Raw genomic sequence first — 25,343 nt, 5'->3', positions numbered from 1 at the left:
TAGAGTTAAGCTTTTCCCACAGGAGAAATGGCATTTGAAGATGGCATCAGATATCCTACATTAAGACTGCCCATTTGTCTCTCCTTCAATATACGAATTAAAACGTTTCATAACGTCTTAGTCTGTTCAGGGTGCCATGGCAAAATACCACAGCCTAAGGGGCTTAAACAACAGACATTTATTTCCCACAGTGCTGGGGGCTGGAAGTCCAAGATCAGGGTGTCAATGGGATTGGTTCCAGGCTAGTAAACGGCCACCTTTCCTCTGTGTCCCCACATGGCCCGTGTTCTTTGTACATGTAGAGAGACAGAAATGCCTGGCCCTTCTAAGGACACCAGGCCTCTCAGATTAGACCACACTCCTGTGACCTCATTTAACCTTAATCACTTCCATAAAGGTGCTGTCTCCAAATACAGTCTCACTGGGGGTTAAAACTTGAACAGAAAAATTCAGGGCAGAGAGGAGGGGATGTGAACAAGGGACAGAATTCAATCCATAACAGTCATTTAGCAGCTGTTCTGCAGGTTTGTAGAGAAAGAGGGGATATAAAATGGTTTATATTTCTGGCACGCTAACTTAGAGCAAGCATTGCCAAATTATAATATTAACAATAGCAACTGCTAACATTTATTCACTGCTTACTATGTGCCAAGCACTATTGTAACATATTGCTTATGTTATCGTAATGAATGCTCCAAACACTCAAAATGGGCACTGCCATCATCCTCAGTTTATAGACAGGGGACTTAGGTACAGAGAGGTTAATTGACTTACCCAGGATCACATAGCCAGAAAGGAACTGAGCCAGGATTCAAACACCAGCATCAGATTTCAGAGTTCATGTTCTTAACTACAGCATTAAAATATGGATAAAACAAACAATGTTTTAAAGGCACAGGTGGGCCCTTTATCAAGAAACAAGTAGAGGGGACTTCCCTGGTGGTCTGTGGCTAAGACTCCATGCTCCAAATTCAGGGAACCCAGGTTCAATCCCTGATCCAGGAACTAGATCCCACATGTTACAACTAAAACTCGGTGCAGCCAAATAAATAAATGAATATTTAAAAAGAAGCTGAGTTTATAAATAGTAATAACATTTGCAGAATCACCAGTGATGGCTAAATGAGGGAGTAACCAGACTAACATTAATTTTGTTTTCATCAGCAGCCCTGCTCAATTTAAATTAAGTTTATTTTAAGTTAGTGCTGTAACTTATGCAGACAAGAGAATAAGGATTTTTTTTTTAATTATATCTAGTGCTTCAGAGGGCTGGAAAAAGTTTTTCTCTTTCTACAGACCTGAAGACCCTGATTATTCTTTCCATTTAGATGAATAAATAAGTAAAAATCAGTATGTACAGCTGATGTCTCTCTTGTTGTATAAACTGGACAGAATCAAAACTCTTCCAGTACTACCCAGAATGCATTTTCCAGATGCAGGGGGCTATGAGGGTTGTCCTTCTCCTGGATTCTTCACAGACACATCAGTCATGTTTTTGCTTCTCTAGAAGGTCTGGCAAAGTGCCTCCCTGATTGGGATTGTTCACCTGGAGCCCTGGACATATGTGAGCATCCCCTGGTGAGCAGCTCCCATTTGGGGACCAAGATCTCTAAAGAAGCAGAGCTCAAGGAAGCCAGGATGGGAAGCAAAAATTCTACAGCTGGGTTGTGGGTTCAGTAGTGAAACAAGCCGCTTCCACCCCTTGATTACAAGACCCATATGTTCTGGCTGTTGGGGGGAGATAGCACCATTATGCTTCAAATATGCACTATATCCTTCACAGCATGTACAACACCCTTTAAGATTGCACCCCACCCTTTCAGGATGTTGATTCCCATCTGACACACTTGAGTCTTCATTAGCAGTCACACTGTCTCAGTAAGCTTTCAAAATTTGCCCAGTTATTTCTAGGTGATGGCGTCCTCGGTAAAACCAGTTAATTCCATGGCCAAGGGCACATTGCTGTATTCCCTTTGCCATCAAAGAAGAGATGCTATGAAAACCACTGATCAGAAGCAATGCTACAGGAAGTAGCACGATGCTGGAAAATGGGTTCTGTGGACAGAGTTCCTGGAGGAAGCACTGTGGGGCAGGAAAGGCAGATCTACACCTAGAATGCTTCTATTCCGGTGAGGACAAGTCTCTGCTCCCTCCAAGATGGAAGAGGTTCAGTGTAGTCACTTCAGTCATTTCAGTCACTCGGTTGTGACTGACTGTTTGCAACCTCATGGACTGCAGCATGCCAGGCTTCCCTGTTCATCACCAACTCCCAGAGCTTGCTCAAACTCATGTCCATTGAGTCAGTGATGCCATCCAAGCATCTCATCCTCTGTCATCCCCTTTTCCTCCTGCCTTCAATCCTTCCCAGCATCAGGGTCTTTTCAAATGAGTCAGTTCTTCACATCAGGTGGCCAGAGTATTGGAGCTTCAGGATCATTTCTTCCAATGAATATTCAGGACTGATTTCCTTTAGGATTGACTGGTTTGATCTCTTTGCAATTCAAGGGACTCTCAAGGGTATTCTGCAACACCACAGTTCAGAAGCATCAATTCTTTGGTTGTTAGCCTTCTTTATGGTCCAACTCTCACATCCATACATGGCTACTGGAAAAACCAAAGCTGTGACTAGACGGGCCTTTGTCAGCCAAGTAATGTATCTGCTTTTTAATATGCTGTCTAGGTTGGTTATAGCTTTTCTTCCAAGGAGGAAGCGTCTTTTAATTTCATGGCTGCAGTCACCATCTGCAGTGATTTTGGAGCCCCCAAAAATAAAGTCTCTCACTGTTTCTATTGTTTCCACTTCTATTTGCCATAGAAATGATGGGACCGAATGCCATGATCTTCATTTTTTGAATGTTGAGTTTTAAGCCTTTTCAGCTTTTTTTGCTCTCCTCTTTCACTTTCATCAAGAGTCTATTTAGTTCCTCTTCTCCTTCTGCCTTAAGGGTGGTGTCATCTGCATATCTGAGGTTATTGATATTTCCCCTGGCAATCTTGATTCCAGCTTGTGCTTCATCTGGTCCATCATTTCGCATGATGTGCTCTGCATATAAGCTCAATAAGCAGGGTGACAGTATATAGCCTTGACATATTCCTTTCCCAATTGGGAACCAGTCAGTTGTTCCATGTCCAGTTCCAACTATTGCATCTTGTCTGCATACAGATTTCTCAGGAGACATGTTAGGTGGTCCGCTACTCCCATCTCTTTAAGATTTTTCCACAGTTTGTTGTGATCCACAAAGTCAAAGGCTTTAGTGGAGTCAGTGACGGGTGCAGCCCCTGCCCAGCACCCCAGCACTCACTCATTCTCATCCACCATCTCTTCCATGTCCAACATGGCCACCTCTTCCCTCTACAGAGATAGAGAGACAGTCCAGGTGGGCAGAGGGCCAGCCACCCATTTCTGCGGGAAGTGCTGAGCCTGCCATTCCCCAGCCCTGGACCAGCTGCACCAGGCCCGCGCCCCTGTCATGCAGAGATGCCATCCCAGCAGGGCCAGGCTGCAGGCTCTGGAGTCTCCTGCAGCCAGGCCTCTGCCCAGGGAGTGGCTCAGCGATAGGGAGGAATCTGAAGGGTCAGCCGACGCCTGGGGCCAAACTCAGGACCCATGGTCACGGGGAGGGGCTGCTGCATGTGGTTCTGTCTGTAAAGCTCTCAGGGCCACCACGGGGCAAACACAGAGGATGGAGCAGGGCTTCAGGGCCTATGGAGGCCGGAGGGAAACGCAGGGGACACGCAGCTCCAGAGCTGCCCAGGGCCACTGTGTTGGTGGCTGCACAGACACACACAGGTAAACAGCCGGGGGCTCACCCTCACATACGGTCACACACACATAGCACACACCAGACACACACCAACACACACAATACCAGACACACACCAGATACCAGATCCACAAAGGCTAAACGGAAGGGAGCTCACCCTCACACATGGGCACACACACACAGCAGACACACACCAGACACACCAGACCCCAGACACACACCACACACACCACACATGGGGAGTGCAAGCTGAGCAGGGAATCCATGGAGAATCACAGATGAGGGAATGCCCATATCCCAGCCTGTGTGGTGGTTCCCTGGGGACCCTGGGTGGGTGTGGGGTCTGTTCATCTCTCACAGCCACCGTCTCTACGAAAAGCCCAGCTCCATGGAGCTTCTCCAGGGTGTCCCCCATGCGGCACTGGGAACAGAAGCTGGGGCTGAAGCCCCCTCCTCCCAAGGCCTGTGTGGAGGCAGCCCAGGGTCCCGCATGGGGAAGCGTCTTACTGTCCTGTCACTGCGAGCACAGGGACAGGCCAGAGGGGTGGCTGGGAGGCGGGCATGGCTCAGGACACGGGCTCCAGGCCCCATGTGTGTGACCGTGGGAAGGTCATTGGCCCCCTGTGCCTCAGTTTCCTCTTCTCCAAGGGGAGGAAGGCTGGGGTGAAGGGAGGCTGCACCCAGCGCTGTGGCCACCAACCTGTGACTCAGGCCGCAGTGACAGCACCCTGGATGGGGTGCTGATGCCCACTCACATGTCCCCCAGACCCCTCCCTCATGACTGAGACACACCCAGGCACCTGTCTGCAGACATGCCACGAGCCCCAGCTCTGGCAGGTGGCATGGTGTCCGCCACAAGGCAGCCCCTTTGTGGCTAAGAGGTGCTGAAGGAGCCCTGCCCGCAGCCCCCAGGGGAGACTGCCTCAGGCGGCAGCTTCAGGCTGGTGACTCTTCTGAGCCTGCTCCCAGTCATCCAGCCCTGCTGGGTCAGAGCAAAGAGGCCTACAGTGGGGCAGGCAGGGTGGGGCTGGCAACAGGGTGCTTTGGACTGAAGCTGGCTCCCCTGGGTGGGGGTACTCATCCCAAAGAGTCTCCAAATGGGGCCTGGGGGAAGAGCGGCAGGGTGACAGCCAAGGATGGGTGAGGACTGGCAGGTCAGCACTGCTCGGAGCCCCAAGGGAGCAGTCAGGCCAGGGGCCTGAGCCCCGGGAGGAGTCTGTCACCCTGGGGTGCAGGGAGGCCTCCAGGGAGGGGGTTGACCAGCCTGGGGTGCGGCTATCACGCTCTCTCCTCTGTGGCCTGCCCTCCTGCCGGCTCTGAGCCACCACATGGCCCTGCGAGCCCCTCTACTCCTGCAAGCACAGCTCCTAAAAATAGAGCTGCTCAAGAGGCAGGTTGGGGTAGGGGAGGGCTTCTAGCCCATAGGATGCATCTGAGATCATGTCTAGGCACTGGTGCCAGGAAGGCGGGGGGCCAGGGGGATCTCCAGTTAGGAGAGGGGCCAGAAGGCCCATGCCAAGCCCCCACCCATCCTTTCTAGCAGGTCGCTATCACAGCCAAAAGGCCAGGGTCACCTTTCTTGGGGAATAAAGCAGAAACCATAGAAGGCAGAAAGAACACTGGCCATGCTGTCAAAGGCCCAGGTTTAATACCCAGCTTTGTTGTATAACCTTAGCTGAGTCACTTAACCTCTCTGTGCCTTTGTTAACCTATCCATGAAACAGAAGAGCGGAGGCCCCACTCTCAGCCCTGTGCCTGGCATGCAGCTGGACCTGACCGCAGCTGTCAGAGCTGGACCAGGGCAACGCGATCCTCCCAGATTCCTCTCCTGCCTGAAGTCCCAGGGTAAAGAGGAGGAATTCGGGAGGTCAGGCCTCCCAGCTGCACCAGGACAAGAATGAGCCTCAAACGCCCATCTCCAGGCGCCCGCCCCCCCATGTTCCTTCAGGAGGGAGTGGTTCTCCCTGCAGAGCTCCAGCAGGCACTCTCCCCAGGAGAGTGGGATGGGGGCACTGGACTCCGGGTTAACACCCTCACCCAGGGAGTCGGACTCCCCTCCCCAGGAAGCGGGTCTCTCCACGCCACTCAGCCCGTGCCCTGTCCAGGGTGGGACCCATCCCTGCATCTGCCTGGAAGGGCCTCTGGGGTCCCTGGTCCCCTGGCTGCCTTTGGTGGGCGGCCTTTCTCAGCAGTTCTGACAGCTTCTGAACCCCAGGGAGGAGAATGTGGCCACGAGGACTGTTCTGACTGGTGTGGGCACCCATGGCCTGGCTCTGCTCCCCAGGGAGGAGGTGCCAGGATGGGGGCAGGGGCTCCCCGCCTGGAGGGAGGAGGTGCCAGGATGGGGGTCCCCAAGGGTCGGAACATCATTTCATTTAAAAGCCTGGTAATTATCTCTCCATCCTACAAACGAGGAAACAGACCCAGGGAGGGACAGCTATTCACCCAAGACCTTCCACCCACCCCAGGCCTTCAGTGGGAGGTCTGTGATTCAGACCCAAGTCTCCAGCCTCAGGCTGAGGATCAGTTAAACTAGGCTCAGTGATTTATCTCTGAGATAAAGCTCCGGAGGGAAGGGGGCCTCTCCCAGCTCTGACACCCAATCAGAGTGGACACTGCGACTTGGGACAGAGGGCCCAGACTACAGGGCACCCCTCTGCTCTTAAAGCCTGCCCCAGTCTTACCCAGAACAGGAGCTGCCAACGGACCCATTGTGCTGTCTGCTCTGCCTCATGGGGTCTGGGAGAGGGCAGGGGCTGGACAGGCTTTAAGCAGGCCCACGGCCCGGGGGTGGGAGAAATGTGTGCAGGAGTCACGCTGGAGGTGGCGGGGGCAGAGGGAGAGGGAGTGTTGGCTGCTAGTTTGGCAGGTGCCAGGGACAGGGCTAAGGGAACATGTACTCCAGGCCATATAAGCACAGAGTCGGACATGACTGAAGCGACCTAGCAGCAGCAGCAGCAGCAGCAGCAGCAAACCCACTTACAATGTCCAAGTGGCCAGCAACAGGGGCCTCGCATTTGCTTGCACGCCTGTGTCTGCGGCCTCCAGCACAGTGCCTGGGTCATGGAAGGGCCCGGGACAGGACAAAGAAGAGGAAGCAAACCTGGGGGAGGCCTGCTCTCTGAATTCTCAGGGCCCCCGTCCTGCCCAACTCCTCCTGGGCCCTGAGCCCTGGCCCTGCCAAGGGCAGCCTGTGGGTGATGCACACTCCTCTCCATGGGCAAGGATAGCCTCTCCCTGCTTCCCCCCTCGCCTGACCCATGTCCCGCCCACCCCTCAACATTGCTGCCTGGGGAGCTCCAGGCACTGTCCGTCACACACTCCTCACCTGCTCTGCTATCGATCTGGCCCTGTCTCAGCTGAGGCTGTCATTCCACGGTCCCCGGGGGCCTCTGAGCCCAGTGGCCTGAGTCGCCTTCTCCAGGCTCAGTGGCCCTTCCCACACCAGTAGATCTGGGGTGGGACCGGCTGAAGCCAGGAGCCAGCAGCCAGCACCGGGGGACAGTGAGCAGCCAGGCCGCCACCCCCTCTCCTGGTCTGGCTCCCGGGGGCCCAGCCGGGCTTTTGTCCTGGCCCAAAATCTCCTGCAATTTAGGAACCACTTTTCCTACACCTTCCCTTAACTCGACCTACTTCAGTGGGTACCTTGTAAGCTCAAAAGTCCTTCAAATGGGACAGAATTTGCTTCCGTGGATGCCTGGGAGAGGGCTCTGGCACCCAAGGCCCCACAGGAAAAGCCTGGCAGTTTCCAGGCATCCATGGCCTGTGTGTGGCCTCCAGGGACCGTCCTAAGGCAGGATGGACTGACTCAGAGCACGGGCGGCCGTCCCTGCAGCCGCCACAGCTGGCCTGCCCTGGATGCCCTGCCCTTGCACACGAGGTGAAGTCACCTCCCTGAGCTTACATCAGAGGAGGGACGAGAACAGAGATGGTGGCCACAGCCCTGAAGACCCACAGGAGACCTGGCATGGGAGGCGGGTGCAGTCAAGTGGGCGCCCGGGCTGTGTACTGTCCTCACACGTCACCCTGAGGTCGCCCTGGGTGTGCGACCCTTGCCCCCAGAAGGGTGAGTGCAGGGCCTTCATGCGTAGATTAGTGAGTTCAAGAGGGTGGGTGGTGTGGTGCTGCCCTCTGCACCCTGCCCAGGCAGCCCCGATGGGCACTGAGGGCTCCCCCCGGGGGCAGCAGGACCAGACGTCCAGACCCCAGGGCCAGGTGGGCCAAACCCCTCGGGCCACTCTCGGACCCCCATGCTGGAGGGATGGCTCTGCTGTGCTGGGCAAACCCACCCACCAGGACCTTCCTGAGTGTAGCAAGCAAGCGCTCAGCACCTCTTGTCCGCTTGCTGACAGTTTCTGGTGGGGCAGCACAGAGCGTGGCCTGCCTCTCTGGGGGTGCCCAGCCCAGCCCTCCTGGCTCCTCCCAGGAACTCCGAGGTTACACATGTGGTGGTGGGTGGGGATGGTTGGCCAGGGCCTCTGGGTCCCGCTGCCCCCAGCTCCGGGCAGGCATGGGGCCGGCCATGCAAGACCCCCTGCTGGAGGCAGGTGAGTCTGGGCTCACAGGTGGGGCCCCAAGGCCCTTCCATCCCTGGCTGCTGTACGTGGGACAGGAGCCTCCCACAGGACCAGGCCCACAGCAGGGCTGGGGCAAAGGAGGTATGGGGTGTCACTGACTCCAGAGAAACCCAAGCAGGCACCTGAGAGCAGGGTTCTAACATAAGTCTAGTGATGAGAAAACGTGTGGACCACACACACAATTGTGTGCACACACACGTATGCCCCCACCGCCCCCCCACACCCCTCAGCCACACACAGCACGCAGGGCTGATGGCACCAGGCTGGCTCTGGCTCCTTGGTCTACACACAGCTTAGTGTCCCCTCTGGTCCAGGAGGGCAGGGGAGCAGAGAACTGCATTTGGGGGCAAGTGTGTTGGGCTGTGGCCACAGAGGATGCTGGCAGACAAATGCTTGCCCCCCTAAGGCCCCCACAGCCAAAACATCATCCCCACGCTGTTTAGTCTCCACTGAAAAGCAAAGCTTCCGAAGAGAGTGATTTTAAAGCTATTATTGGTCACACCTGAGAGTGAATGAGTTTATCTGCTCTTTCTTGAGTGTGGGGAGGGGGCACAGGATGGCTTGGCCAGGGCAGCAGGTGGGGTGTGAAGGGGAGCAAGGCAGGGCCTGGGAGGGGTCAGCGCGGCTCCTCCAACCTGGCAGGTGGCACAAGGATGGTGGGGGCCAGCCTGGGAGAGGTACACAGAGACACTGGTGCCACCGGATGGAGGAGGAGGAGGAAGAGCAGGAATCTGCGTGGACAGGGTGGTGAGGCTCTGTGCAGATGTGCAGTGCCCGCATCTGAACAAGGCACGGGGCATGCCTGCCCCAACAGGGGTGTGGGAAAGATGCCAGCCAAGCCACGGGGCACACCTGCCCCAGAGGGGCGGGGAGGATGCTGGCCAGCGTCCTCCCGTATCCAGTGTGGAAAGCGAGTGGGAGAGGCGACCAGCATGGCTGCTGGCCTGGGACTGGCTCCTCACACCTGTGGGACAAAGGGCGGTTAGGACAAGGGGGTTCCTGGGGCAGGGCAGGGATGCCCCCATTTCCCCAGTACCCCCATGCTGGGCAGAGCCCAGGCCTGCAGGGAGGACTGGGCACCGGCTGGCCTGATTCTCCAGGGACAGCTGCCCCAGCCCCTGGGCCCCCACTCACCTCGGGACCCAGCGGGGGCTCTGGCTTCTTCCTCCACTGGGGCCTCCTGCCAGCTGCCGACTCCCTCTGCATCTCCTGGTTCTGGGCATCGGGACAGAGACCGGGCTCAGGCTGCTGTAGAGCCCCCTGGCCCACCCCTTCCTGGGGAAGGACCCCAGGCCTTCCTCCTTCCGCCCTCTGACCCACAGGATTCCCCATGGCCATCCCACGTGCAGAGCATCTCCACTGTGCTCGGGGCTGTCCCTTCCCTGATGGGTCATCCCATTAAAAGAGGCCTGCAAGGAGACCAGGGCCAGAGGGGCACGCACAGTACCTGTGGGCCCTGCTGTGCTGACTCCTGGGTCCTGCTGATCCACAGGTTGAGCCGCGACTTCACCACCCCTGAGAGCTGCAAGTTCTCCTGAGAAGAGAGCTCCCACCATGGGGCTGGGCTGGCATCTCCAGAGGGGCCCCCTCACCACATCTACATGGCCCAGGCCACCCGACCCTCCCCAAGAGCTGTGTGCACAGCTGGCCTGGGGGCTCAGAGACAGGCATGTCCGGGCCCTCCAGTCTGCCAGATGGACGCAGAAAAGCATGGAGCTGTCCTGCAGTGCCCAGGCTCCAGCTCTGCACACCCCAGCCTCAGCGGCCTGCAGACACCTGGCAAGCCAGAGCCACTCACCTTGCAGCTGGCAGCTGGACCCTCTCGGCTCTGGCCCACCAGCTCCTTCTCGAAGAGGTGGTGCATGCTGGTGACATCCACAGGAGCCCGGAGGAAGTCAGTGCGGAATGGGTTTGCACACTTGACAGACTCTGATCTCTGGGAGCAGAGAGCACAGGCTGCTGAACCTGGAGGTTTAGGCCCCTGGCAGGCCCAGAACACTCCAGGGACTGGCCCGCTCACCTGTATGGCTGAGAGGTATTGCTCCAGCTTCGGGCCTAGTTTGACCGAGCTGGCTGGGAGCCTCACGCTGGTGCTGCAGGGCAGGAAGACAGGGCGAGGCAAAGCAGGTGAGGCCCTGCCCACCCACGGGACACTAGGCCTGCCCCTGTGTCCCACCTCACTCTGGCAAAGAGAATGCGGCCTCTGTATACAGACGATGGGGGCTCCCTGTCTTCCTGAGACATGGTCCATTTGGCAGAACCCCCCAGGCCAGGATCAGCTGCTGTCCGTGCCCTGTGGAGTCAGTCCCGCCTCAGACGCTGCTCCCCTCCCTCCACCTTCCACCCCCGGGCCCCAGGCTCCCTATTCCAGATCAACCCCATCCTGCCCTCAGGCACAGGCAGCATGAAAGGCTCGTGACATGGGTCTGATGCCTCCTGAACCTGGTGCCCCCACCCTGGTCCCCATGCTGCCACGCTTGGTGGCTGGCCTCCATGTGGACTCTGCTCCAAGCCCCTCTGCTTGCCGACCCTCTGTCCAGAGCTGCCTGCAGAGCTCTCCCCACCTCACGTCCCCTGATGCCCTCCTCCCCCTGCCGTCGCCCTGCTGTCTCACAGAACTCTTCCCACCTCACACCCCCTGATGCTAGCCATCTTTTGCCTTCACCCCACTCTCACAGGCTGAGCTCCCCTGACTGCAAGGGGCTCCAGCCCTCGGTTCCCATCCTGAACCCCTGGATCCTCCATGCCCCGTGGTTCCTGCAAGTCTCACTCTGAAGTGAGGGCAGCAACTCCCTCATCCACTGTGTGCCCCACATCCCCCAGCCTCGCCCACGACCGCTGGCCTCAGGGGCAGTCTCAGGGCAGACGGTGCAGCCTGCGTGCATGAATCCCAGTGCTTGACTCAAAGGACCCCAGCGCACCCACTCGCCCCCCCGGCACCCCGTGGCTCAGGACTGCCCTTCCCACCCCCCCGCCCACCCCAGGCAGCTGGACCCTCCCCTTGCTGCACCTCAGGCCTCAGCCCCACATCAGATGAGTCCTGGGACCCCCAGGCCCTGACCTGTGAGTTAAGGCCACCTCTGAGCTGTCTCTAGGGGGGCTCATCTGGAAAGAGAAGGAAGGTGCCAGTGAGCGGGGTCCATGGCAGCCATGGCCTTCACAAGGGAGGACTTGGCTCTCAGAACACAGCCCACCCTAGGTTCTCCCCAGCACTCCCCTCTACACAGACCCCAGCCACACCCCCATGAAAGGCCCACCTCAGGCCTGGGGCACGGCCCCTCCCATCAAGCCAGGTCAACAGTCCCCCTTGACACCCCCAGATCTTCCCAGGGTGCCTCCTGCCTGCCTCTCCACTGCCCCGAGCCCTGCAGGGAGGGGCCCACAACAGCCAGGCTCACCCTGGGGATGGTGCGGGGGCTGGAGCATTGCAGGGTGCTGCTGAAGGTGGGCAAGGCCCGTGTCGGCAAGGGGGCCTTGGCCTCAGCCTCCGTGCTGCGAGTCCTCACCTGGACGGAGCAGGGGGCAAGTTATGCAGGAGGACGGGCAGCCGGAGCTCCGCAGGCCTGGCTCACCCTAGCAGCTGCGGGGCAGTGGCAGCAGGCCAGTCCTCTGCCCCTGCCTGCTGCCTCGGCTGTGGGGGTGCAGCCACAGGCCTAGGGCCAGGCCAGTGGATAGGGCTTCCAGGGGCGGGGAGGGGAGGGCCTTCCAGAAGCATCTGAGGCATTCCTGGAGTCTGGGCCTGGGATGAGAGTGTGGTGTGGGTAACAGGTGAGATCCCAGCCCAGTCCCCTGTCCTGCGGGCAGCAGAGCAGGCAGGGAGGGGAGACATAGCTGGGGCCAGCCTGGAAGGGGGAGGACAGGAGCAAGGCAGGCAGCCAGAGATGCCAGGAGGACAGCAGACGCGAGGACAGGAGACAGAGAGGCCACCAGAGATGCCAGGAGGATGGGGAGGCCACCAGAAATGCCGGGAAGACAGGGAGGCATGGGGCACTGCGCACCTGCAGAGTGACAGGCGGGAGGCCACCATCCCGGGGCAGAGGCCCCGCCAAAGACTCAGGCACCTTCTCAGGCCCAGTGCCCTGCTGCTCCCTGGGGCTGGATGGGCACTCTGCTGAGGCTGCGTGCTCCCAGTCCTGGGGCCTCAATGGGGCCATGGCCCTGCCTGGGGCTGGCTGTATCTCGGGGACTGGGGTCTTCTCGAAGACGGTGGCTTTCTCAGATACCAGTCTCTTCTCCGAGTCGCTGGCTTTGTCTGGAACTTCCCTCTTTCCTGAGACAGCTCTCTCCTCCAGCACAGAGATCTTCTGGGACATGGAGCATTTACTGGGGCTGGGGGTCTCAGGGTCCAGGCTTGCTTCTGGCTCAAGTGTCTTCCCTGCAGCAGTCGGCTTCTAGGAGCCCGCATGTGCCCTGCCCGCCAGGCCCCTTCTGCCAGGCCTGTAGTGGAGGAGTGGGTGCCTGCCAGCCCACGTTCTCCAGGGACAGCTGCCCTGACCCCTGGGCCCCCGCTCACCTCGGCACCCAGCGGGGCCTCTGGCTTCTTCCTCCACTGGGGCTTTCTGCCAGCTGTCAATTCCCTATGTGTCTCCCGGTTCTGGGTATCAGGACAGAGACCAGGCTCAGGCTGCTGCAGAGCCCCCGGCCCACCCCTTCCCGGGGGAGGACCCCAGGCCCTCCTCCTTCTGCTCTCTGACCCTCAGGCTTCCACACGGCCATCCCGCGTGCAGAGCATCTCCACTGCACTCAGGGCTGTCCCTCCCCTGACGGGTCATCCCACTATGAGAGGCCTGCAGGGAGACTGGGGCCAGAGGGGTACACAAGGTACCTGTGGGCCCTGCTGTGCTGACTCCTGGATCCTGCTGATCCACAGGTTGAGCTGCGACTTCACCACCCCTGAGAGCTGCAAGTTCTCCTGAGAAGAGAGCTCCCACCTTGGGGCCGGGCTGGCATCTCCAGAGGGCCTCCCTCACCACATCTACACGACCAGGCCACGGGACCCTTCCCCAGAGCTGTGTGCACAGCTGAGCTGGGGGCCCAGCGACAGGTATGGCTGGGCCCTCTTGTCTGCCAGATGCATGCAGGAAAGCACGGAGCTGTCCTGCAGTGCCCAGGCTCCAGCTTTGCAGACCCCAGCCTCAGCGGCCTGCAGACTCCTGGCGGGCCAGAGCCACTCACCTTACAGCTGGCAGCTGGACCCTCTTGGTTCTGGCCCACCAGCTCTTTCTCAAAGAGGTGGCGCTTGCTGGCAACATCCACGGGAGCCTCAAGGAACTCAGTGTGGGATGGGTTTGCACCCTTGACGGACTCTGATCTCTGGGAGCAGGGAGCACAGTCCGCTGACCCTGGAGGGTGAGTCCCCTGTCACGTCTAGCACACTCCAGGGACCGGCCCGCTCACCTGTATGGCTGAGAGATATTGCTCCAGCTTTGGGCCTAATTTGACTGAGCTGGCTGGGAGCCTCACGCTGGTGCTGCAGGGCAGGAAGACAGGGTGAGAGAAAGCAGGTGAGGCCCTGCCCACCTGCGGGACACTGCGCCTGCCCCTGTGCTCCACCTCACTCTTGCAAAGAGAATGTGGCCTCCGTATACAGACTGTGGGGGCTCCCTATCCTCCCGAGACATGGTTCATTCGGCAGGACCCCCCAGTCCAGAATCAGCTGCTGTTCCTGCCTCATGGAGTCAGTCCCACCTCAGACACTGCTCCCCTCTCTCCACCTTCCACCCCCCGGCCCCCAGGACCCCCATCACAGGTCAACCCCATCCTGCCCTCAGGCACAGACAGCATGAAAGGCTCATGACCTGGGTCTGATGCCCTCCTGAACCTGTCAGCCCCACCCTGGTCCCCTGCTGCTGTGCTGGCTAGCTGGCCTCCATGTGGACTCTGCTCCAAGCCCCTCCACTTGCGACCTTCCATCCAGACCAGCCTGCATAGCTCTCCCCACCTCATGCCTGTAAGGTGCAACCACTCCATGTTCAACAAACACCTCTCCTGTGTCAGGCCCTGCCACTTACAGATGAGGAGCAAAGACAGGCAGGGAGCTGGCCCAAGTCACACGGCAATGGGCAGGGGAGCCGGGAGTGGTGCCCAGGCCTTCATGCCTTTGTGGCCACGTGGGTGCAGTGCAGGCTGAATGCCCCATGGACCCCTCTCCAGGAGCTGGGGAGCTGCACACGAGGCTGCCCCAAATGCCCTGCAGCAGAGGGGCCCCTCCTGTGCCTCCACCCACCCACCCATGGCTCTGGTGAGTTCACTCACTGGCTGAGCCTCCTGCCAGATCTGTGAACTGGGCTTGTTTGGAGGTGAGAGGAGATGCATCCTCCGAGTGGACCCCATCCTCATGGATAGGCATGTAGGGGTGCTCAGCCTCGGGGCTGGTGGTCAGACCAGCAGCACCTCCTTCCCATCAGAGACCACAGGGGTCCACTAGCAGGAGGGGGCTGGGCTGAAGGGGCATGGTAAGCCCAGGGCCTGACGACCCCCAGGCATTGCCCCTGGTGCACGAGCCATGCACCCACCCGAGAGGTGGGTTGGCACCCTCTCAGGAGCATGGAAGGATGAACTATGCTTATAAAATGCCCAGGAAGAGCGGCCCAGCTCACCCACGCTGGTCCTGACTGCTGTCCTGACCAGGGTGGGGACCGCAGAAGGTCATCCCACTCCCCAGGCAGGGGCAGCTGGTCCATCCTCACTGGGGTCCCGCCTCCCACCCACACCTGGGGTCCGGTGGGTCCTTGTCATCTGTGGTGAAGCTCAGGTTCTGGTGTTGCCACTGGTGTTCTCGCTCCTCATGAGGTGTTCCTCCTCATCCTCCAGGGTCGACTGCCGGGTGAGGCTGGGGGGTACGGAGGGTCCGTGGAGCCTCAGGGTGACGTCCAGAGCGTCCCCATGGCCGACATCAGGGGGAGGGGAGCGGCAGGCTGGACTTCACCCTGCACCCGCACTGGAACGGGGGTCTACTTGCTTGGGTGTCCTGCAACCCCACTGCAATGGGAGTCCACCTGCCTGGGCACCCCCGCACCCCCACTGGAATGGGGATCCACCTACCTGGGCGCCCCCACACCCCCACTGGAATGGGGGTCCACCCTGCCTGGGCAACCCTGAACTCCCACTGGAATGGGGGTCCACCACGCCCAGGGACGTGGCAGGATGGTCACTGCTCGGCCCGAAGGCGGCAGGTGAACCTGGCAGAGCCCGGCTTTGATCTGAAGCTCTAAGATGAACAGTTACTGAGAAACATCCCAGCTCCCCAGCTCCCCCGGGATGTCCCAGCCCCCAGACAGAGATCCCAGATGAACCAGCCATCCCCAAAGGGGAACCCAGCATTGCTTCGCTCACTGCCTAGGCACTCCGTCAGCCTCCTTCACCTCTGAAAACCAGCCTTCCCATGGGTGGGAGTGAGGGGCACAGCCTGCCTCTGGCCCCTGGTCACTCTCCCAGCCACAGTCACTCACAGTCATTCATAGTCACTCTCAGAACCATAGTCACTCTCATACCAGTCCCCCTCATAGCCACGCCCCAGACCCCACCTTCCACCATCCTGCCTCCAGCCCCATGTCCCTACAGCACCCTGCCCCAGCCTCCCACAAGTCATCCTCACCCACCTGCCCGCGCACCTACCTCCCCCCAGTGGCCCACCCCCATTCTAGCCAAAGAGCAAAGAATCTCTGAGGAACCGAGCTGGGCCAGCCTCCCACTGGGAACTGTCGGGTCACAGATCCACCGGCAAAATACTGAGAAAGGGAAGTGAGCCCTGCACTGCACCGGGAGGGAAAGGGCTGGACTTCAGAGGGAGGACAGGACAGCCTGGAGGCCAGAGGCTGAGCCCACGGGGAGGGAGGCTGAGTTTCCCCAGAGGCCGCAGGGGATGCTCCAGGCCATGTGGGTCAGAGGTACCATCCAGCACTGTCTGGCCCCAATCAGAAGGGTCTGGGGAAGGCAGTCCTCTCGCCTCCCAGCATCACTGCAGGGTAGTAAGGCTCCCACCTGGTGAGCACCCAAACCTGTTCCCCAGCCTCTCCACTGCCCTGTTCCTACCATGGCCTCGCCTGCCTCTACAGAGCTTCACATGCAACCACGGAAGAAGTATCATGGGAGGAGCAGACACGTTACCTGGGGGAAACCCACAAATTTTATCAACTGAATGACATATAAACCTAAGAAGCTTCCTAAAGGAAAGAGCCCCTGGACCCTGGGGAGACTTCTGCAGGGCCAGGTCAGACAGCCTGCTTGATCCTTCCACCTAAGAGGGGTCACTTCTCTGTACCTCCCCAGACCTCCTCCCTAAAAGGGGCAGGAGCCACACCATCACCCTGACCTCTTTGTTTAGGCCCAGCATCATGTTCGCTGACCTGGTGTTTAGTAAACTCATGTTTTTTGAGCAGAGTCTGCACACAAGTGGGTTCCAGGGCTCCCCGCTCATGAACAAATGGACAGGAAGGACCAAAGACAAGGGGCGGCAGTGCTGGAGGGGACAGAGCTTCGAGGAGCCGGGTGTGCTGGCAGAGCTGGGGTGTGCGGCAGTGGGCAGGGGGATGCTGAACTTAGCAGAAGGGGTGCCAGAGTGGGTGCTTGGGGACCAAGGGAGATGTGGGTTCACTCTGTGTGTGGGGAGTCACTAGGAGACTTAAGTGATGGATTTGGGACACAATTTGAAGGCAGAGTCCACTGGGTTTGCTGGGGGGCTGGATGGGGATGGGGGGCCAGCGAGGCAATTAGAAAAATGATGGAAAGTGGGCTTGAGCAGCTCCTGGTGGTGCTTTTAGAAGGCTGGGGGCCATCAGGGAGGGAGGGGTTCAGTGAGATGTCTGCAGCAGTGGTGAGGGGGGTACATGAAGGGTGAGGAGACACTTACTCGATGTAGGAGGGGGGAGCCAGCCTGGTGGACCGCAGGAAGGGGATGTGCTGGGACTGCACGAAGGGGCCCACCAGGGCAGTGCTGGACAAAGAGGCTCCCAGACCCTTAGAAAGAGACTGGCTGGACAAGAGACAAGTAGGGGTCTCCAGTAGGAGGAGCTGGTGACGCCCAGCATCTGAGAAGGGTTAACAAGAAGCAGTATCAGAAATTTGCAAACAAAGTGTGGAGAGCTTGTCCCATGGGGAGAGAAAAGGCCATGGGACAGAGCACATCCACCATGGTGCCCAGAACATGTGTGCCACCAAACGTGGCACCAGGTATGGGGGGCAGGGCGCTCCACCTCGTGGGGTCACCAGATCTCTGCCTGACATGTGGGAGCACAAAGGGTCGGCAAACCCTAGGCCCCACACTGGCATCTGCCCACACCTGGCTGTCAGGCTTGCTGGTGGTGCAGACCTCAGTGCCCTGCCTGTCAGGGCTCGACTCCCCCCAAGTGGGTGGGAAGGGCTCAAGCCCAGGCACCACAGCCTTGATCATGGGGTAGAAACTGGACCACTCCAGGCCTCTGCTGTCACTCACTCCACAGGAACCCACGGCCCCTCCAACCAGGCCCCGAGGCCCTCATCCAGGTGAGAAAGACCCCCTGAACGTGGCTTCCCCTGGGTCCAGATGGTCAGCCTTCCCCCTGTGGACCCTCCCTCAAGTCCACTGTTTGGGGTCAGCCATGTGCTGCAGAGATGAGAGTCCACCCCCTGCAGGGAGACTGGCCCACAGACCCGGGACTCCCCTGCACACCTGTGGCCAGGTAGGGATGGAACACCCAGGATTCCTTGGGCCTGAGCAAGCCTGTTCCCATGCAGGCCACTCAGCCTTCAGGGGAGCTGCTGGTTTGTCGGTGCAACCTGGGTCAGACAGCGTGTGATCTGTTGGAGCCTAGTCTCGGGGAAGTGACTCACCCCAGGCAGCTTTTTGCCCAGAGGGTGTCAGCCCAGGCGTTCTGGAGTGACCCCTAGCTGTACACCAAGACCCCACTGCTCACCTCGGTGATGTACTAACCCCCAACCACACCCCCCAGCCCAACAGAAACGCTATCTCCACCAAACAAAGAGCTACCCCTCTTAAGAGAAGGAAAGGGAGAGAAGGACAAGAGGGGTGGAGGTCAGGCTCCCAGGGGGGCAGGTGAAGCCCCAGGAATATGGTACCCAAAGGCCCAGGGCAGTGCCAAAGAATGTTCAAACTTCTGGACAATTGCATTCATTCCACATGCTGCTAAGGTTATGCTCAAAATCCTTCAAGTTAGGCTTCAACAGGATGTGAACTGTGAACTTCCAGATTGCAAAACTGGGTTTAGAAAAGTCAGAGGAACCAGAGATCAAATTGCCAACATCTGCTGGATCATAGAGAAAGAAAGGGAATTCCAGAAAAACATCTACTTCTGCTTTATTGACTATGCTAAAGCCTTTGACTGTGTGGATCACAACAAACTGTGGAAAATTCTTTAAGAGATGGGAATACCAGACCACGTTACCTGCCTCCTGAGAAATCTGGATGCAGGTCAGGAAGCAACAGTTAGAACTGGACATTGAAAAATGGACTGGTTCAAAATTGGGAAAGGAGTACAACAAGGCTGTATATTATCACCCTTATAACTTATATGCAGACTATAATAACTTATATGCAGACTACATCATGCAAAATTCAGCAGGATGAATCCCAAGCTGGAATCAAGATTGCCAGGAGAAATATCAACAACCTCAGATATGCAGATGATACCATCCTTATGGCAGAAAGTGAAGAGGAACTAAAGAGCCTCTTGATGAGGATGAAAGAGGAGAGTGAAAAACTGGCTTAAAACTCAGCATTCAAAAAACTAAAATCACGGCATACAGTCCCATCACTTCATGGCAAATAGATGGGGAAAAGGTGGAAGGAGTGACAGATTTTATTTTCTTGGGCTCCAAAATTACTGTGGATGGTGACTGCAGCCAAGAAATTAAAAGATGCTTGCTCCTTAGAAGGAAAGCTATAACAAACCTAGATAGTGCATTGAAAAACAAAGACACTACTTTGCTAATGAAGGTCCATATAGTCAAAGTTATGACTTTTCCAGTAGTCATGTATGGATGTGACAGTTGGACCATAAAGAAGGCTGAGCATCAAAAAATTGCTGCCTTTGAAATATGGTGCTGGAGAAGACTCTTGAGAGTCTCTTGGACAGCAAGGAAATCAAACCAGTCCATCCTGAAGGGAATCAACCCTGAATATTCATTGGAAGGGGCAATGTTGAAGCTGAAGCTCTAATACTTTGTCCACCTGATGGGAAGAGCCAACTTAATGAAAAATATCCTGATGCTGGGAAAGATTGAAGGCAGGAGAAGGGAACGACAGAGGATGAGATGGTTGGATGGCATTACTGACTCAATGGACATGAGATTGAGTAAGCTCCGGGAGCTGGTGATGGACAGGGAAGCTTGGCCTGCTGTGGTCCATGGGGTCTCAAAGACATGACTGAGGGACTGAACAACAAAGGGCCCAGAGCAGTGCTCAGCACTCAGAAGCACATGTGTTTGGTGAATACAGTGACCAGTAAACCAATAAACAAAGGAATCAGTGAGTGCTCTGACATGTGCCTAGACAGCACCGGATGCTCACAAGTGCCACTGACAAGAGGCCCCCACAACCTTGAGGAATGCGGGGGTGGGGGCACCTCCATTCTGCAGATGAGGCTTCCAAGGCTCACAGGATCAACAAGGTACATAAGGCAGGATGGCCAGTAAAAGAAGGAGCTGAAGTTCCCAGCCAGGGCAGCCTGTAAACCACAAGCCCCAGTGCCAGGAAGGACACCCAGGGAGGCTCCACCTTCTCAGGAGCCCAGGAGCTGAGCATTCAGAGGGAGTGGGGTGCCTGGGACTCCCCAGGCCGGCTTGAGCTCCAGTGAAGACTGGGGAAGCAGGTTTGGGGAGACCCAGCGGCCAACAGCTTGTCCTTTAGAGCACCAGGGTCACTGCATGCCAACACCCGGGGGTTCCCAGCCATGGCCACCAGCTGAAGCCCCAGCAGCCGCCCTGCTGCCCTCACTACCTAGCCGGCACTTGGACACGCAGCCCTCTTTGTTCCAGGCAGGCCTTCCAGCACCCATGCTCCATCCTTAGAGAAAGTGATCTCCTGTTCTCTTCTATGGTTCGGGAAACTCCCTGCTCACTGTGCAGGGGAGAGCCAATTTAGCTCCCTCCCCCAGGCCCTTCTTTTTGAGTCTTCCCTGCCCATGGTCAGCAGCTGAGGGCAGGGGTATCCCTGTGGGCAGGTTGACCAGCAGAACCCTTCCTTCCTAAGGGAATTGCACACAGAAATCTGCTGTGTGTCAGGTCAGGGCTCAGCTGCATGGAAAGGGTTAGCAGGGGAGGGCACAGAGGCTGCCCCAGGGCATTCTGTGGAGGCCCAGGCTCAAAGGGCAGGACGTGCAGACCTTGGGAGGGGAAGAGTGGGTGCAGGCCTGACACCAGGCCCTGTGACCCAGGGCCAGTGTGCTGCCTGAGGGGAGCTGGCCTCCCCATGTGAGGAGCCACTGTCAGTGGTCAGTGAGGTCCCCTCCAGCCCTGACAGTCTAGGGAGAGGTGCCAGGGAGAACCAGGAGGCTTGGGAGGTGTCAGGGCTGCAGGAGGCCAGGCGGGGAAATGACTAACCCCTCACCGCTCTGTCCTGGGCACCCGACCCACCATCCAGGGCTGGGCATTTTAAACTGGCGCCAAGGATGGGCGGCCCACTGGCTCTCTGCTGCCCACCTGGGCCCTGCCTGGAGCCACAGTCCTCACACCCTCCTCAATGCCCCCAACTCTCTCGTGGGAAGCTTGGTTGACAGTGACTCACAGCCCTTCCCTCTGCCAGCTGGGGCTTGTTCCCGGGAGGCAGAGGGTCCTGGCTCCAGCTGCCTCCTGGGCGAGCATTGGCAACAGCTGTGGCAGCTCAGGACCCTGGGGAGGCAGGGCAGCTTCCCCAGGGCACTCAAGCCCACCCCTGCACCCACAGGAGCCCAGGGCCTCTGAGCAGAGGGCCAGCAAAGACCAGACCCTGCACCATCATCCTCAGTGGACATCTGAGCAGACGCAAACGCCAAAGGCAATGTCAGAACCTCCCACCCACCCAGACTTCTCTGCACTACACAAGGCCCACACGTGTGTGTGCACATACACCCAAACACAGACAGGGCCCACCTGGAAACACAGTCACTCCCCATCAGACCCACATGCAGAGTCCAAGACCTTGACAGCCAGCCCCACCCTCTGCACAGACCCTCCCTGGGTGCGACTGGCCTCTGAGATGCTGGGCCCCCTGTCCAGAGCACCGAGCACCTCCTTTCTTGGGGCGTATCCTCCCCTCTCCAGACCTCACAGGCCTCTGCTGCAGAGAAGTGAGGACAGAGTCCAGGGGGACCCCAGCCCTGGTGGGGGAGGTACTGCCATGGGGGGGGGGTCCCTGGAGCTTGGGATCCTTGGATGGTCGGGGGGAGGGGAGGGTCAAGGTCCGGATGGGAGGGTCTGCCCACACCTGCAGAGGCAGCCTGGCCTCACCACACAAACGCCCACCTGGGGCCAATTTCTACCAGCTAGAGCCTTTGGGTCAAGGAGTAGGGATCCACCCAGCTCCTGCCCATCCACTACATGGGCCTCAGTCTTCTGGGGGTAGCATGAGGGAGGTCAGGAGATGCTCTTGGGAGCATCTGAACTCCGAGGAGTTCAGGTGTCACCAATCACATGAGGGTGCTGCCTCCTGGACAACCCCCCATCTCCCCCACCACCCAGGCTTCACTGACCCTGCCTAGATGTCTAGCAGACAAAGACTAGACACCCAGTCCCTGGACCCCTTGAAGGCCCTATTCGTGAGTGAAGACTGAAGCACAGAGAGGGAGAGTGCCAAGAGAGGTTTCTCAGCCCTGACAGCACCCCAAAACGCTGCGCCCAGAGCCTAAGCCTTATCCCTGGGAGGTCACTTACCCGCTCGGCCTACTCACTGACCCTGCGAGGCAGTGTGGCCGCCTCCTCCTGGGAGGGGCCTCTCAGACTCTTCAGAGAAAGACAAGCAGTCAGGGGCGGCTCAGAAGCTGAGACTTGGCCGTTTACTTCCTGAACGTCTCCCCAGTCCCCAGAGCGGCCTCTCCGGCCTGGACAGCCCTCCGCAGACAGCCTGCTCGGGCCTGCGTCCGCAAAGAGTAAGGAGGGCCAGAACCCCGGGGGCTGCACGGTGTGGCCCCGACCCTGTGGCCCCCGGAGCAGTCAGGACACAGGCTCACCTGGACAGAGCGGCCCAGCTCTTCCTGCTAACTGACATGCAGCCAGACCGCCGCGCGTACCCGTCGGCTCCGCGCCGCCCCGCGCCCCTCCTGCGGCGCGGGTAGGCTCACCTGGCCGCTTATCTTGGGCTGCGCGCCCACAGCTGCGCCGCCTGCAGCCTCAGATTGGCCTGCGGGTGGGGTCGTCGCGGACAGAGCCTCCCTGGTCCCAACCCTGGCCTCCCGGGTTGCTGCACCAAGGGACAGACAGACGGATGGACGGGCGGACAGGCGCCCAGGCCGCGCGCGGTGAGGCGCCCGCCCAGGGTGGGGACCAAGACTTCCTGCTTAGATCCTGTCTAATCAGCCCGCCGGGCCGCCCCCTCCCGCGGGTGCCCGACAGGGAGTGGGGTGCACCACCGGGAGTGGGGTGCCCCGGGTCAAGCCCGCTCTCCGCCCGCCGACCGGTTCGACCATGGGAAACCCAGCTGGGAAGCGGGCGGGCAGGCGCGCATCTTGGGTCCGGAGCCAGAGCTCTCCCCAGTAGCTCGCGGGGAACTGCGGGCACGCCCCGTGCAAAGCCCGCCCCTCCAGAAAGAAGAGCCGGGATCCCTTCTGCACACTCCAGCGCTCAGGGCTACGAAGAAGCCAAGGCTTCGGAGGCGCGCTCGGACTTTGGGCTGGTGGGGCAGGGGGTTGAACCCGGCTGGCTTCCCCCCGGGGAACAGCGAACAGGGGAGTAGCCCTCGAGTTCTGGAGCGAGTGAGGTACCACCTGGCTCCCTTTAGGTGCACGTCCGGCTGCGCGTGCCTCCCATCCAGCAGGATTTCAGGGGACCAGGGAGGGTCAATGCCTAGCACAGGAATATTGTCTTCCCTGCGCATCAGAACTGTTGCGGCTCCCAGAGGAAGGAGGTGTAACCCCCGACACCAGTAGGAGAAGACAGGTGTAGGAAGGCTGGAAATGACACGGCCTCTTGGGTCTCACTGGCCAGCCTGGCCCCCTTGAAGCGCTGATCCGGAGCTAGTGGTCTGTACAGTGCCTCCCAGCTCTGAGATCCCCAGTGAAGGGCTAGCCTGCTGCTGAACAAAAGGCCTGGGCACGCAAGGCAGCCTCTTCCCCAAACACCCCCTCCTCCAGGGAGTCCTCCTTGGCTAGAGGAGCTGAACGACTTTCAAGGAATAAGAGCTGGAGACCAGGCTTTGGGCGCTGGCATGGATGGGCCATGTGACCTGGGGCCAGTCACCTGTTTCCTCTTCTGGGTAGTAGAAATGACACTATGCAGCTTCCTTCCAGGTTGTGGGGTCAAATGAGTCTGCCGCTGAATGCGGGAGAACCTGGGGTGAGCACTGAGAGCTACCCAAGGCCATGCCAGGCCACTGGCTCCTCCAGGGAGAGAGGAAATGGGGGTGGCAACAACCTGGCCCCTGCATGCTGGGACTCGGGGCCACCCCTTCTGGGGTGCCTGCTGTCCCCAGGGACCCAGAAAATGTCCTTCCCTTGGTTTGTCAACTGAAAAAGAAAAGTAACCCTTGTCATTGGAAGCCCAGCCCTTCCAGGGACACTCCATGAAGCCAACAGTTGGGAGTGTCTCTAGAAGTTCAAACTCCAACACCAGCACTATGGACACAAAACCGAAAGACACATAAGGCTGGTGTGCAGACCCCTCCAGAGGTGCAGGAAACTGAGCTTTGTGCATGTGTGTACAGGTATATTCCAAATTCCCTAACTATTCCTTCTCCTGACACATCCCCTGTGATAACCTTAAGTTCATTCTCTAAGTCTGTGAGTCTGTTTCTGTTTTGTGAATAAGTTAATTTGTTTCATTTCTTTTTAACTTTAGCATATAAGTGATATTTCCCTTTCTCTGTCTGACTTATTTCACACAGAATGACAATCTCTAGCTCGATCTATATTGCTGCAAATGGGATTAGTATCTTAATGTGAGGACTCAGGCAGAAGGCACCAACCAATACCCAGGAAGAAGAGGGCTCTCAACAGATAAGGAGCCCATGCTGGCACCTTGATCTTGGACTTTTAGTCTCCAGAACTGAAAAAAATTCTGCATTTCTAAGACATATTTTGTAAGAACACTAAGATAACTACTGATTTCCTCCTTTAATTTATTAATTTTTTATTGAGATATAATTGACATATAATATTATATACATTTAAAGTGTACAACATAGTGGTGTACAGTTTTTAAAGGTTATATTCCATTTATAGTTATTATAAAGTATTGGCTATATGCCCTGTGTTGAACATTATATCCTTTTAGCTTATTTATTTTATACATGGATCCTCTTCATTTAGGTCAGGGTCTTGATATATAACTAGGACTTCCATTTGTTTTTTCAGCTTCTCCTTTTTCTCTTACCCCACCCCTAATTGGTAGAAAGCCTCTATTCTCAACTGACTTGAACAGACTTAAGTAAAACATAGAAACAAATTATTAGATCTTAGTGGTTGAAGTGGCTGCTAATCAGACTGTCCTAGATTTAAGCCCTGAATTTTCCAGTTAACTATGTAGACTTTACTGTGCAAATGGCTTACTTTCTCACAGTTTGTTCCTTCTGTAAAATGAAGAGTAATATAGCATTCTGAGTAAGAAGAAAGCATGAAAACAAAATATTTTGCACAATATGTAAATATTTGATATATGCCATTGTTGTATATGGGGTCCCCATGGAGGCATGCACAGTAAGGGGAGCAAGAGGGAGAGTTGACTGAGTCTCCTTGTAGCTTAGGAGATAGTACTCGGGGCAGGACCTGAGGGTCCCCAAGGAGTTGATCGCAGGGACTGGCTGTAAAAGAAGTGTGTGGATGCTCTGCATGGAGTTGCAGGTTGACCATGCATCCAGAACAGGTGGTTCTGGACTGTA

The 25,343-nt window shown here is 57.6% G+C and overlaps 2 protein-coding genes across 2 annotated transcripts in view; both read right to left on the bottom strand.

Annotated features, from left to right (window-relative positions):
* LOC129655850 (uncharacterized) overlaps window positions 1-6,476 on the bottom strand; it is an 86,859-nt gene extending 80,383 nt beyond the window's left edge. The window contains 1 exon segment of the mRNA XM_055586674.1: window positions 6,449-6,476. Coding sequence (XP_055442649.1) covers window positions 6,449-6,476 — 28 coding nt within the window.
* Window positions 6,477-8,450: 1,974 nt separating this feature from the next.
* Window positions 8,451-20,334, bottom strand: LOC129655849 (ladinin-1-like). Its single transcript, XM_055586673.1, has 17 exons — window positions 20,277-20,334; window positions 17,193-17,370; window positions 15,451-15,551; window positions 15,055-15,139; window positions 13,739-13,811; window positions 13,517-13,654; window positions 13,167-13,253; window positions 12,855-12,935; window positions 12,340-12,645; window positions 11,740-11,847; window positions 11,403-11,446; window positions 10,518-10,634; window positions 10,362-10,434; window positions 10,140-10,277; window positions 9,789-9,875; window positions 9,476-9,556; window positions 8,451-9,305 (listed from the first exon to the last, which is right to left on the bottom strand). The coding sequence occupies exons 1-17, from the start codon at window positions 20,332-20,334 to the stop codon at window positions 9,300-9,302; spliced, it is 1,761 nt and encodes a 586-aa protein (XP_055442648.1). The 3' UTR covers window positions 8,451-9,299.
* Between the last annotated feature and the right edge of the window lie 5,009 nt (window positions 20,335-25,343).

The sequence above is a fragment of the Bubalus kerabau genome, chromosome 6, assembly GCF_029407905.1.
Source record: "Bubalus kerabau isolate K-KA32 ecotype Philippines breed swamp buffalo chromosome 6, PCC_UOA_SB_1v2, whole genome shotgun sequence".
NCBI classification, from domain to species: Eukaryota; Metazoa; Chordata; class Mammalia; order Artiodactyla; family Bovidae; genus Bubalus; species Bubalus kerabau.
The sequence above is the reverse complement of the archived record's forward strand: the minus strand, read 5'-3'. Positions and strand labels throughout refer to the sequence as shown.